Source organism: Protopterus annectens, chromosome 6.part0 (assembly GCF_019279795.1).
Source record: "Protopterus annectens isolate FY-2018-M chromosome 6.part0, PAN1.0, whole genome shotgun sequence".
Lineage (NCBI taxonomy): Eukaryota > Metazoa > Chordata > Ceratodontiformes > Protopteridae > Protopterus > Protopterus annectens.
Genome location: NC_056737.1, coordinates 1,348,064,969 through 1,348,080,090, shown reverse-complemented (window position 1 = coordinate 1,348,080,090; position 15,122 = coordinate 1,348,064,969). Strand labels below are relative to the sequence as shown.

Genomic DNA, 15,122 nt, shown 5'->3' with positions numbered 1-15,122 from the left:
TTTTCCATTCCTCCTTACTGCTTTTGCTTGCTGTAAAAGAGGGTGAGGCTCAGTCATCATCAGTTTCTTCTTCTTCTGGCTTTTCCCGGTTTAGGGTTCGCCACAGTGGATCAACTGTCAGCTCATGATTGGCAGTGGAGTTTTACAGTGTCGAGTTGCCAGCCCAGCGCCCAACCTTCCACAGAAGGCACACCCATGCACACACTCATGCCTAGGGCCAATTTAGTGTGTCCAGTCCACCTACAGCATATCTTTGGGATGTGGGAGGAAACCGGAGCACCCAGAGGAAACCCACATGATGACAGGGAGGAAATGCAGACTCCGCACAGAAGGCACCCCAGCCGAGGATCGAACCGGAGAACCTCTTGCTGTGAGGCACCACCGCGACTGCCCAGTTATCATCAGTTTATCATATATTATTTACCATGTTAGGGACACATTTTAATTTTTTAAATATTTCTCTTTTATAAACATAGAAAGCAGCTGGACTAACATGATTTGTGTTAGCATGCATTTTTTTGAATGTGATGTTATGAAGTCTTATCTTGCATCATCTATTGAGGAAAAAAAATAAAAAAAAAAATAGAGGCAGATTTTAAATATTGCTTTAAACTTAGGCATTATGTTGACATGCATTTTCTGAAGGACCATGTGATTGATGTTTCTGAAACTGAAATGTGTGTCTTCATTATCTGTTGACTGTTTTTGTAATAATGGTGGTGGGAATGAATGGGGAAACGCCAAAAAATAAGGGACAGATTTGAAATATCACTTTTATAAGTTTAGATATGATTTGTGTTGGCATGCATTTTCTGAAGGATGTGACTGACGTCTGAAACTTGAAGTGAAATGTATGCCATTGTTAGTGACTGACTGTCTCCACAATGGTGGTGGTTGAATTTGGACAAAGGCCAAAAAAATAGGGACAGATTTTAAAAAATATATTGTTTTTTTTTTAATGTAGAAGGTTGCTAGAATAACTTGATTTGTGTTTAGACTGCATTTTCTGAAGGGTGTGAAGTCTGAAAGTCAAACATATGTCTGTATGTCAGAAATCTGCAGTCTGTTACAATTAACGGGTTTTGTGTTAGCATGCATTTTCTCAAAGATAGGACAAGGCTGTCATTGACGTCAGTCACCGGGGCTTTGTGAAAAAAAAAACTATTATGAGAAACAACCAAAAAAATGAGGCTAAAATCTGGATATTTGACAGTTGAGATGTATGATGGGGCGACTGGACTTATGGATGTATCAAATTAAAATGCAAGGCAACCAGTGTTGTAGTTTAACTTAATGGCTTCTTTAGACTATTAACCTTTTGGAGAAACAGGTGGGGAAGAATTGCACTTTTTCCTAATCATTGTCAGTATATATTAAGAATTAAAATATAAACTTTTTCTTTACTTCAGAAAAATATAAAGTAATTCACATTCTGTTATTCTGACAATGGTTTATATTAACACAATACCAATATTTTAAGTGTCCATGAATCGTCCCTGTAAGATTATTATTTCTGCATTTGTTTACCTATAAGTAAATCCAGACCAGAATCTGGATATCAGTTGTGTGGTGGACAGGACTGGTGGCAGACTGGTGAGTCAAATTAAAATTTAATGCATAAATACAGTTTGTCTTTGCATACAACCAAATTACATTTTCTGATGAAATAGGCCGTGAATTGCACTTAATAAATAATGACAATAATTAAAAATTGTAATGCACTTCTTTACTTCAGGAAATATGTAAACTAATTTGCATTCTCTTATTGTGTTAAGGACTCAAGTTACAGTACTGCTGAAGTGTCCTTGACTAATTTAGGAATTTGTCCCTGATTCTGATGAGAAGAGTCTGATTTGTAATGAATGCATGGCATACAGGCAAAGGTTTGCAGATTATCCTCCTATCATTGCTGCCAGTACTGGTTATTGTGTATTTGTTGTTGCTGTACGTGGCAGATCGAGACTTTGTTGGCCTTTTTATGGAGTGGATAGACATGTTATTAATTCATCAAGGCTATTTTATCTATTAATTAATGGACTTTCAGTCAATACTGTATGTCAGTTATTTTCCATTTGCATTGGTTATTTCTGGGGTTCATTTTGTTTGTACACTGAAAAGCTTGGCTCCTCAAACTCGCTACTGAAATACACCAGTCAAAAATGCAAAAGTCCATAAAAACTGTAAATGTAATAATATGTAAGTGCTTTCATTTTGTGGACTTAAACTTCCTCAGATAGATGGGTAGGAAGTTTTGTAAGTCCACAAAACAAAAGCACTTGTATATTATTAAATTTATGTTTTTATGGACTTTTTGCATTTCTGATTGGTGTATTTCAGCAGCGAGTTTGAGGAGCCAAGCTTTTGTGTGTATTTCCTGGTTTGTAGTTTTTATCTGAGGTTTGATTTATGTTTTTACACTGACTTGTTAAACAGTACAGAATAAGAATACCACAAATTTTTCTTTACATGGCAGGAAGAACTTTCATTGAATTTGGGTGGGGGGTGTCAAATGAGGATCTTGCCATGGGCTCCAAATGGCCTAGCTACTCCTCTGGTGAAGGGGATCAGATTGTAATAGTTTATCAACTATAAACTGGAGGAGCGAGTGCAGTTTGAGGGAGGAAAGAGAAAAATTTATAATGGAAGTTAGTGGATGTAGCTTAAGAGAGGCACTCGTAATTAGCTTGCTTGACAAGATGAGCTTTCATTTAGGGGTCAGAAGTGAGAATCAGGAGGAACTGCCATAGTTTGATGCCAAGAAAAAAAAAAGATGTGCTTTTTGCATAATATTTTAGTTCTGGTGTTTTATGCCTAAATGTGATTTGCCTCTAAGGTTATAGAATAGGGTTTTCAAAGCTGGTTTAGCTGTTAGGAATACATCTGTGTGTAGTAGGTGGCTTAAACAAGACAGAAACAAAGTAAAAGATCTCTCTTCACTTAATAGATAGCCATTTCTTAACAGGTAGCCATTTTGCTTTACTGATTTTTTAGCAGTGAAGCTCGTATAAGAAGTAATTGGAAATGTTTGCAAGATATTCTTGTTACTGTTAGATGCAGCAACTATTAAAGTAAGACAATATTCCAACCATGCAAGTAGAATTCTGTTCCCTGTGGCAGATCTCTGCAACAAGGGAAAGTCGCAGATGACTGCAAACTAGGAGCCATAGTCAAGTCCCCAAATGATGTGGACATCCTACGGAAGGGCATCGCTGAGACAGATGCCTGGTATCAGAGCCATGGCATCAAGCTCAATGCCAAAAAGTGCAGTGTCATCCCCTTTGGTAAAAACTCTGTACCCTTGAACTACCACATAGGCAGCAATTTAGTTAACACCGAAAGTGTGATAAGAGACCTTGGGACCCAGGTGGACAGTAGTCTCTCCTTTGATAGTCACATTGCCACAGTAGTTAGGAAGTCCTTCTGTGTGGCACACCTCATCATAAAAGGGTTCTCATCCAGGCAAAAAGAGATCATTGTTCCCCTCTACTCGACACTCATTAGACCCATTATAGAGTACAATGACCCTTTTGGAAGGTACCTCACAAGACATCTGCAGCAGCTGGAAAGGCCACAGAAGTACCTCACAAAGAGAATTACTGGCCTCAAACAAATGCCCTACACTGACCATCTCAAAAAACTCCAGCTTTACTCCGTAGCATATCGCCTACTCCGAGGTGATCTCTGCCTAACATATAAAGCTATTTCAAACCCAGAGCTGTTGGACATGCTACACCTAAAGAAATCCCAATCCCTCCGAGCTACACGCTCTAGAGACCTAAACCTTGTCACCACAATAAACAGGACATGCTGGAGGGATAGATTCCTGTCCCAGAGACTTCCCATACTCTGGAATAGGCCACCCATCTATGTCAAGCAAAGTTCTTCATTAGCACTCTTCAAGAAAAATCTTGATGAGTGGATGGGAAATAGGAAATTCACCCTGGGGATCACTTCTGTGTCTCTGCTCGACAGTGGCACAGGAAAATAACTTTCTTGGGTGGTGTAAGCCAGGGAACCTTGTTGGCTAGGCGTACATAGGCCCTTGGGCCAATAGCCTAGTACCTACCTATGAAAATGTGAGATTTTATGAGCCTAGAAAAGGAGGGAGTTGATTGTGTTCTTTTTTTTTTCCCTAGATGTGTATGAAAGTTCAGTGTTTGTGCAAGCCATATGCTAGGTATTTGAAAGAGGATGTTTTTTTTCTGAAGTTAGGGAATTTAGAAAGCTTTTGGTGAGTCCTGAATAATTTTTTGGAAGAGATCACAAGAGGAATTATATTGTTAATACATTTGGGGAGAGAGAGAACAAGGATGTTTTGCTTAAGATGGCATTACAGGGAGGTATGTGAAAGGCTAGCTCTGAATATTAACATGTTATTGGCATCTTCTGATATATTTGGAAGATGAGCAGATTATTAGCAAGTTTGCTGATAAAGATTGAGAATAGCAGAGGAAGATGGATGGAGCCTTATGGAACACCTTTTTAGGGAGGGGAATCGGAGAATTTGGATGCATCAACTTTAACCCAATAGAGTGTTGGATAGGCAATCTTGGACTATTTGGATGCATTTAGACTAATACCTATTTCAAGTTTATAAATAAAAGGATGTTGTGGAATCCATGTAATGCTTTCCAGAGTGTTTCATTTTATCTGATAAGAAATGTTATACTCCAGTTCTAGATCCTTTTAGTAGTAGGCTTAGACAAATGAACTTACTAAATATGATTACTGTTGCTACATCCTATGTCATATAGAGATGAAGGCCTCTTTATGATCATCCTGGGGATCAGGCAAAAAATGCAAGATGGATTGTTGTTCTTTTGCAGTAGAATGTGTTTTTTTTTGTGCATTTTTGATCATATAAAAGTTGACTGAGTAGTCTGACTATTTAGGAAATTTGTTCCAAATTGTTGGTTAAATGCTGACAAGTCTCTTGCATGTAGATTTGTAAAACAGAAGTTACAGTGACCCACTGTAGAAGTTATGGGGTACTTTTTGCCAGTTTCAGAGTCTTAACAGTAGCTGGGGTATTTGTTTTAAATGGTAGTTGTAAGTAAGACTTGCTTGTACAGGGAGTAATCTTCTGTCTGTTCTGTTTTTCAAAATAGCAGCCATAGCCCTGAAAAATTTAGTTAGTTGTAGTTGCTTATTTTGCAACAACATATTCTAAATGTGTTCTTTCATTTACTACTGCCTATACTGTTTTTTTTTTTTTTTTTTTATGCCATAGTTAATGCATTTGCTTGCTTTACAGCTGTGTCCAACCCCATTACAAATGATCTCTCGAGAGATTGTACAGTCCAAGGCTATTAGTACTTTAGTCGGGGTCTTCACTATTGTACTGGTGTTTCTTTCAGCATTTATAAACATGGTATGTAAACATTTCACTTTTTTTTTATCCTTACTACTGCTTCTCTTGTATTCTAGTAATGCTAAGTTGCTATAAGAACATTATGTTTACATGAATAATGTTACGTACTGCTAGAACAGGTTTATTATCAAAATGTCGAGGTGACTTACCTCGACTATTCACATCCCCTACCTAGAACAACGAAAAAGCATCACACTGATTGCTTAGAATGTCAATTCTTTCTGAGAAAAGAATTGACATTCGACTGCTTACCATCCGGAAAAAAAACATCCGATACAAGGCAGAAAATTTCCTACCATTTTGCAAGCCCCTTTGCACCCCCAACATCCCCTGCTACTTATATAATTTGACTCCAAGATCGCACTACAGTGAGGAAAAAGGTAATTTTCCCAATCCCCACTTTAGTGCGATGCACTTCAAAACGCAGATGCCCCAAAACTGTGAAAAAGCCTGCATATCGATGTTTCAAAGTTGACAGGAATTGTGTTTACAGATTTGCCTCTCTGCCGTCTTTCTCACTGTCGTGGTAAGCCACCTCGACATTTTGATTGTAAACCACTATAACATAAAATCTACATTCATTCAAATATTACTAGAAACAACTTTGGTTTTCATCTTAATGTGCCTGGCTGTTTTATTGAACGCATTCTATATTAACCATATATCTTTCACTGAACACATGGCAGTAATGAAATATATACAGTCTTCAAAATCTGCATTTCCCTTTGGTAGTGATAATCACTCCAAGGTCATTATTGTCTCTAGCTGTCAGCTGAAGGAACAATATTTTGGTATTTATTTTAAGCACTTGCATCTCTGAAAGGTTCCAAGTAGCTTTGGCAAGTATCAAAGGCAACTTCAAAAATACAGTAAAGCCAGTTTTGTTGTCCTTGACTGTTAATGCCTACACTTTATGTCTTGTTCCTAATTATTGCTGACAGTGTTCTACAAACAGAAACTTTAAAATTTGTTCAGCAACTGATTTGGCAGATAGCCTTTAAAAAGTGCAGTTAGACTTTGAAAAAGATCATATTCCCTGTTTTCATTATCATAACTAGCCACTGTATAAATGCTTAAGATGTTAAAAATAAATGTTAATTTGGCTAGAATGAAGAAATAACATATTCTTTCCTTGGGATGCTGGAAGTGCTTTAAAAAAAAACCTGTGGGGTGTGTATCTTTGTGTGTGAGGTTGCAGCTTGTACCATTAACTGTGAAGAATGCTGTAAAGGAAGGGATGAAAAAAGTGGCAAAATCATAAGCTGTGTTATCTGTAGCATTAGTAGATTTTGATTTGTTTGAGAAGACTACCACCTACTGGTGTACTTATTCCATCCTATTATGATGAGAAATGTGTGAAGTAAGATGACAGCCATTGCTATTTTATAAAAATAATTGTATCATATAAACTCTGCATATTCATTCTTTTTGTCTCTGCCTGTCTTTCTCTTGACCATATCTGCTAAGTGGAAATGATATTAGCTGTCTATTTTTCATGAAATTAGAATTTTTTTCTTTTTTCTGAGGGGACTTGGAAATGTTCATCTAATGGAGTCTGGTCCATTGTCTTGAATTAACTTGGTTATTCTAGTAGCACAATATATTTGTGCCAATTAAGTAAAGGCATTTAAAATTATCTTTTCAAAGGGTATTGTGATCCCTTTTCCTTGTATCAACTCAGATGTTAAAAAAAATTGATTGCTGGATCTTGCAGAGAATTCAAGGCTTTCATCTGGAACTGAAACGTTGCTTTAACATACAACTTTTGCTTAAATGCTTTTCAGTGATCACTCCCTGTGACTTGCCTTCCTTTTCAGATGGTTTAGAGAAGTTCCTATCTCCCTTCAGAGCAGTATTCATTTGGACAGAGAGGATTAGGCAGTGTTTTTGACTTGATCATGTTTTCATCCCTCCAGCAAATGTATGCAGAGATATAAACTGCAACATGAAAAAAGTTGCAACACTCATGACCGACTTGGAATTTTGACATTGTCTTTATACAGCAGAACATTGTAATGTCAAATTAAGTAATTGTCTTGCTACTCTGATAAAGACCTAGCAGGTACTGTTTTTTCTGTCTCCCTCCTTATGATTTAAACATATGAGATCCAGCTCTGAGCTTAGGCTGCAGATATAGTTTTAACCGTAGTTAACTATAACCATTTAAGTGCATCTTATTCTTATGTATGTATAAAGTCATTTAGTGCTTATAGAACAACTAGAACTAATCTCTTAATTATGGATTGGTAACTGGAATCTTTGAAAGATATCCGTGGTGGGGCAGCGGTAGCGTTGTTGCCTCACAGCAAGAGGTTCTCCCGTTCGATTCTCGGCTGGAGTGCAGGGAGTGCCTTCTGCGTGGAGTCTGCATGTCCTCCCCGTGGTTGGGTGGACGTTCGAAAGACATGCGTAAATGGACGTGCCTTTGTTGAAGGTTGAATGTGGAGCTGGCACCTCGGCGTTCATCAAACTCTACTGCCAATCATTAGTGGACCGGAGTTCCGCTGTGGCGACCCCTAACCAGGAAAAGCCGAAAGACACAAACAAATTAAATTATCACTTAAAATATAGGCAAACATACATAAATAGAAAACAAACCATACTAACATGTTTCCAGTTGCATATATTATACATCACATGATTTTTTTATAACTATCATCAGTCCAACATTACACAGATTGCTCAATTCCTACCTTCACTTAAACCTCACTCTTCTCCAGAACATTATTCTGCATGTATTGATGTCCTTCAAGGATGCATCTGCAGTCATCACATATGGGTGTCCTGCCTCGGGCAGCCCTTCGGTCGGCTGGATTCCAAAGTCTGGGTCCGGCGTCGGCTGATGTCGCACTTTCCCCGACGTCAGAGCGCCTAGGGTATAAAAGCATCAGCCGACGCCATCTTCCTCCATCTTTCTTGCCGCGTGGTGCCCGAAGCAGAAGCAGTTTGCAAGTGCCGGTCGGCCAGCTCCTGTAATTCAGCTACCGAAGACTTCAAAAAGCTAAGTACCCCGTCGGGGGCTCTTTCTTGCCTCAGCCGATGTCAGATAAAGTTAATAATTGTTTAACTTGTGGGAAACAAATACCTCATAAGGATTTCCACTCTTACTGCCTCCCCTGCCTAGGCCCAGACCACGACGTCTCGGCCTGTTCAGCCTGTGCTTCCTTCAACCGACGCACTCTTAGACGTCGGGCGGAGTTTGCAGAGGAATTATTTGGGGCTAGTTTTTCGTATAAGATGCCGTCGGAGACTCCGACTTCTCATTTAGTTAAGAAACGGAAGGACAAGGACCGACACACGCGGGCCGCGGTTTCGGCTGAAACCACGGCCAGGCCTACCGCGAGTGTCTCGGTCTCGGCTGAAACCGAGTCCTTGGTACTTCCAATTACCGAAACCGCTCAACCGACTACCTCGGTCCCGAAGGCCCCGGCTGAGTCGGTTATTGAATTTCCAACAGAAATTGGTGTCCTGGAACCTTCCGACACCATTCCTTTAGACAAATCTACACCAGCACGTGGTGCAGCCAGGCCTCCTGCATCCATGTCCATTAAGGCATTCTCCAGGGCTAAAGATGCTAAACTCTCAAAAGTTTTGCCTCCCAAGGTTATCCCTCAGGGACCCTCTACTGGTTCACAGATTCTAAGCTTAGCAGAGGATCTTATCTCCTTAATTAGGGGCTCTCAACCTCATCCGGACAGGGGCTCTCAACCTCCTCCAGACAAAAGGCCCAGGGTTGAGCCCTCTGATCCCCACTCCTCAGATGAGGCCTCTGATGGCTCTACTCTCTCGGACCACCAGGAGGAGGCTTTTTCGGCCTACGAGGATTCTGATGCAGAGGAATCTATTCCCTCGGCCTCCCCTCCTGAAGAGTTTTCCTTTGGGGAGACACTACACACCATGAGAGAGCTTTTCCAATGGCAGGGCCAGGAATTCTCTGATTCCAGGAAAAGATTAAGGACCTTTTTACATTTGCCTCAGCATAGACCTTTAGCTATTCCTCCTGTTTTGAATGTCATTGATGATGTGTACTCTGACTCTAGCACTACCCCTGATTCTCTCCCTCCGGCTCCTGCCAAACCCGATAGGTACTACAGGGTCCCGGACTCACATCTTTACCTTTACAAGGCCCACTCTGCTGATCCAGAAACTATTTCCCAGGGCCCTAAAGGGGTTGCAGCTGCCATTGCTAAAAATCCTCTCCCCTCTGAAAGGGAGTCCAGAGCTTTAGAGAGATGGGGTAAAAAAGTGTATACTTCTGCTACTCTTTCTATGAGGGCATTAAATTGTCAATTTCATATGATACAGTACCAAGAGTATTTGTTAGATGAATTGCATAAAAAACTGTCTTCACCTGACCCCCTAGACCGCAAGTCACTTCAGGATCTGGTACATAACTCACAACAGGTTAGCAACCATTTCTTGCACTGTGGTTATGATGCATTGGAAGCTTCATGTAGGTCAGCTATGACTGGCGCAGTCATATGTAGGCATGCTTGGCTGAAGGAACAATCTCTGCCAGACCATGTTAAAGCAAAGCTGCTGGATGCTCCTCTGGAAAAGCAAAAGTTATTTGGCTCCACGGCTCGGGAGGTCCTAAAGAAATTTGAAGAAAAGGCAAAATCCGTACAAACAGTCAAAGATTTTCTCCAAGTACAACCACCAAGATTCAGCAGGAATTGGCCTTCCAAGAATTGGTCCTTTCCAGACAGGTTTCAGAGAGGCAAGAACAGGCGTGCCAGAGGTAGAGGGCAAGCTAGAGGCTCCTACAGAGGACGTCAATGGCAGCCTCCCAACCAGAGAGGTAATGCAGGACCTTCAACTGCTGCACAAGGTCAGGCTCAATGACTTTACTTTGACACCGCCAACCAGGGCTCAATTGGAAGCACCTTTGGGCGGAAAGCTTTCTTTATTCTCAGAAAATTGGCACAGTATTACAAGGGACAAATGGACACTGCAAATAATAGACAAAGGATACAGGTTTCATTTCCACACATTACCAAAAAGAAAGGGCATGCCAGACCTGCCACCGAATCAAAGGGCAGAGGCTTTGAAACAAATTTCCAGCTTAATGCAAATGAAAGCTATAGAAAAGGTTCCTCTCTCAGAATAAGGCCAAGGATTTTATTCCAGACTATTCCTTGTTCCAAGAAAAGAAAAACAATGGAGGCCTGTTCTCGACTTGTCCGCACTGAATATTTATCTCATTGTGCCAAAGTTCAAAATGCTGACTCTACAGCAGCTCCTTCCCATGCTGGGCAAGGGGTCTTGGCTGGTAACTCTAGACCTCAAGGAGGCATACCTGCATGTCCCTATCAGACAAAGTTGCAGAAGACACCTCAGATTTCTTGCAGGGTCAGAGCATTACCAATTCTCAGCATTGCCCTTTGGCTTATCTACTGCGCCCAGAGTATTCACGAAATGCCTGGCATCAGTAATTGCACACTGCAGACTTCAGGGGATTCAAATATACCCATATCTGGACAACTGCCTTATACAAGCGGACAGCCAACAAACTTTGGTAAAACACTTGAATTATGCCATCCACCTACTTCAGGCCTTGGGATATACAGTCAACTTTCACAAATCAAGACTTGTTCCATCCCAAAGAACAACCTTTCTGGGTGCAGATCTAGATACAACCACCCAAATGGCCTTCCTCACAGAAGAAAAACAAAATCAACTACCAGATTACTTCAAAAATCTGACAAGACAAACCCAGCTGACTGCAAGGAAAATCCTGCAGGCCCTGGGTTACATGGCTTCTTGCATCCTTCTGATTCCGCAAGAATACTACATATGAGGAAACTACAATGGTACCTAAGGAGTTTATGGACTCAGCACAGTCACAGCCTGGAAACTTTGATACCACTCATTCCATGCCTTCAAAAGGAATTTCTGTGGTGGGCTCAAGCAAGCCAGTCAAACAGGGGTCTGCCTTTCAGCAAACCAATAGCCAGCAAAACCATTACAACAGACGCTTCAGACCACGGATGGGGAGTGCACATGGAGGGCAGATGCATTCAAGGTCTATGGTCACAAAAAGAGCTACGCATGCACATAAACCAAAAGGAAATGCTGGCAGTGATACATGCAGTCGAAACCTTCAAACCCTTTCTGCATCATGGCCATCTGCTAATAAGGACAGACAACACCACGGTTATGTGGTACATAAACAAGCAAGGAGGCACCCATTCCTATCCTCTTTGCAGGCTGGCAATGAATCTATGGGAACTTTCCTTGAAACTCAATATACAGCTACAATCCCAGTTTGTGCCAGGGAAAGACAATATACTGGCGGACAGCTTAAGCAGAAATATCATGGATGCACACGAATGGATGCTGCACCCAGACATCTTTCTAAAGATAACACAATCATGGGGGAGGCCGGACTTAGATCTTTTTGCCTCCCCCCACAATCATCAACTGAAGAAATTCTGCTCAAGAACATACCACCCACAAGCATGGAAAGTGGACGCCCTCTCTTTCAGCTGGAGAACTCTGACAGTGTATGCATTTCCACCTCTCCCATTAATGACCAAGGTTTTAGTGAAGATCAGGACAGAGCAGCCAAAAGTGATTCTGATAGCTCCGGACTGGCCAAGACAGCACTGGTACCCACTGTTAAAGAGCCTGTCACGCACGAAACCATGGCCTCTTCCTCTATGGCCACTTCTACTGACACAGCACAATTACAAAACTCTGCAGTCCAACCTGAAAACCTTGCAACTAACAGCCTGGAAAATACCTTGACTCCTCCTCAGGACAAGCTATCCCAGAGAGTGAAAGATATTATTATGGAAGCTCGCCGGCCTTCCACAAGAAAGGCATATTCAGCAAAATGGAAAAGATTTCACATTTGGAGCACCACAAAGGGCCTAGATGTGACAGTGATGAACATGGCACATATCCTGGAATACTTGGCAGAAATGTTCCACAATGGTCTGTCTTACTCTTCCATTAAAATTCATGCTTCAGCAATTTCAGCAGAGTACAATACTGATCCACCTGTCTTCTCTCATCCTCTCCTAAGACAGTTTCTAAGAGGAATCAAAAACATCAATCCTCCAAGGAAACCACCTCTACCTACTTGGGACCTTAACTTGGTGTTGGAAAAACTAACACTGCCTCCCTTTGAACCAGCAGCATCTGCAGAACTACAGTTCCTGTCTTGGAAGACTGCTTTCCTTCTGGCCATAACCTCAGCAAGAAGAGTATCTGAGTTACAGGCCCTTATGGCAGTACAGCCATTTCTTATTTTTCATCAGGACAGAGTTTCATTGAGAACCAATCCTACATTTATGCCAAAGGTGGTATCCAGGGTTTCATTAAATCAAGCTATTCACTTGCCTACCTTCTTCCCAAATCCACAAAACAAAGGGGAGAAACTTCTGCACACCCTGGACATACACAGACAGTTGCGCTACTACTTGGACAGAACTAAAGGTTACAGAAAAACTGACCAGCTGTTGGTAGCATATGCTGCTGGTACACAAGGAAAAGCAATTTCCAAACAGGCAATTTCAAAATGGATAGGGAATTGCATTCGTTTTTGTTACTCCTTTCATGGATAAACTGTGCCAGCTAACGTTAGACCTCATTCCACGAGAGCCACCTCCACAGCCTTCTTAAGAGGGGTGGCTACCAAGGACATTTTAGAAGCTGCTACATGGAGCTCCGTGCATACATTTGCCAAGCATTACAATTTACCTTTATATTCCAGATACAGAGCAGGCTTTGCTACGGCAGTCCTGCAGGGCATTTTAGCTACACCATCCTTTACATATTTCCTCCACCCCCAGATTGGGTATGGTATTCTACCCATATGTGATGACTGCAGATGTATCCTTGAAGGACATAGTACAGTTTTGTACCTACCATAAATGTAGATGTCCGATAGGTATGCATCTGCAGTCAGGTTTACCCTCCCTCCTTCCCCTCTGTGGTATTTCTTGGGTACTTACCCCTCTTATAGCTAGCTGGGGTGATCTATTATGGTGTATTTGTTTTTATATTATTGTGCATGTTTAGATTTTTAAATGCATCTCTCCAAATTTAGCCTTCCTTAGAGGGCACCTGGCATCTGGGGCAAGAAAAACTGAGGAAGATGGCGTCGGCTGATGCTTTTATACCCCAGGCGCTCTGACGTCGGGGAAAGTGCGACATCAGCCAACGCCGGACCCAGACTTTGGACTCCAGCCGACTGAAGGGCTGCCCGAGGCAGGACAACCCATATGTGATGACTGCAGATGCATACCTATCGGACATCTACATTTATGGTAGGTACAAAACTGTACTTTCTCACAACTTCCATTTATTTCTATGTAATTTGCTTCTTCCCTTTTCAAAAGATCCCACTTCCAGTTCTTTTATATCCATTACATTATTTATTTATTCACACTTGTTTAGCAGGCTAGTCCACTGGGCCATAATAAGCCCATTTTCAGTTGAGGCCCAGGGAGAAAAGCTCCACAGACAACAGGAAAATATAACAAGCATGAACAGTTAAATAAGATTATGCAAAATAATTACAATAACAAGCAAGTAGTCAATTTCTGGCGATTAATACAAGGAATATGTGATGTAGTACAGTTGTTTCTAGCTAATAATACAGAATGAAGTAGTGAAGAAGGTTTTGGTTAAGGTAGTAGGGATAATGTAGAAAACGTTATTGGCCACATTTGAAGACAGACTAACTTTAATCAGAATGATACTGTTACCTAAAAATCTTATTCAATGGCCAAGCTCTAATAATTTCCCCACCTGTCAAAATTAAACAGAAAATTAATAGCTTATTACTCAACTTCCTTTAGTATCCCAAAAACAAGAATTTCTCTTCTGTGGCACACCACAAGCAGGGATGAAGGAGGTATAGGGTTTCCAAATATTGATTTTTATTTAAAGTCCGCATGTATTAACATAGTGTTGCTTTGGAATAATACTTTTTATACATCATATTGGAAATCAGTACATGAAACCTTACTTCTTAATAGTAATAGGACATTGCTTGAACCATATACTCAAATACATACAAACATATTTACATGAATTTTAAAAATATATATTCAAAGTGAAAGGTCAAAACTTGTTCTTACACCTCATACAAACTAAATATTGCTGTTGTTTAAAAAAAAGCTTATGTTTTATAATCAATTAATTAAGACTGTATTAATAATTGTTTCCTATTGCCTACACAAATTAATGTTTGATATATTTTGATATTCAGAAAATGTTAGAATGTAAGAATGGTGACCTGTTATATTGAAATCAATTTCTATCATCTAATAAAATAAGTTCTGCAGACTGTTTGATCAGCAGATATAGTTTGCAAAATTGCAATTGGCTGGACATCCAAACCTGTAAGGATTTTGCACATACTAAGCTCATACCCACATTAGAGGCATGTAGTAAGAGTAACTTAAAAGTCTAGGATTTTATCTCAACAATTATCAATAGCTCACCCAAGAACACTTCATACATATCTGTTATTTATAAAATTTTCAGAAATGATTTTAGCAAAACAGATGTTTCTTTTTGGAATTATTCAAGTGAAGTTAATAAACAAATATTCTCAGAAAAAGATAAAAAACATTGTTTACAGTCGGTGAAGGAATCCACATCTTCCCTGTTCTGGCGTGTGTACTCATGGAAATTTTTACATAGATGTTTTTTCACCCCACACAGATTAGCAATAATGTGCAAGAAAGATGAAATGAAATGCTGGAGATGTGGACACCCTAATGCTGACTGGTTA

The 15,122-nt window shown here is 40.4% G+C and overlaps 1 protein-coding gene across 1 annotated transcript in view; it reads left to right on the top strand.

Annotated features, from left to right (window-relative positions):
• ADCY5 (adenylate cyclase 5) overlaps nucleotides 1-15,122 on the top strand; it is a 1,187,789-nt gene that overhangs the window by 870,551 nt on the left and 302,116 nt on the right. Inside the window, exon 12 of the mRNA XM_044073657.1 lies at nucleotides 5,255-5,371. Within this exon, the coding sequence (XP_043929592.1) occupies nucleotides 5,255-5,371 (117 nt within the window). The remainder of the gene's footprint in view (nucleotides 1-5,254; nucleotides 5,372-15,122) is intronic.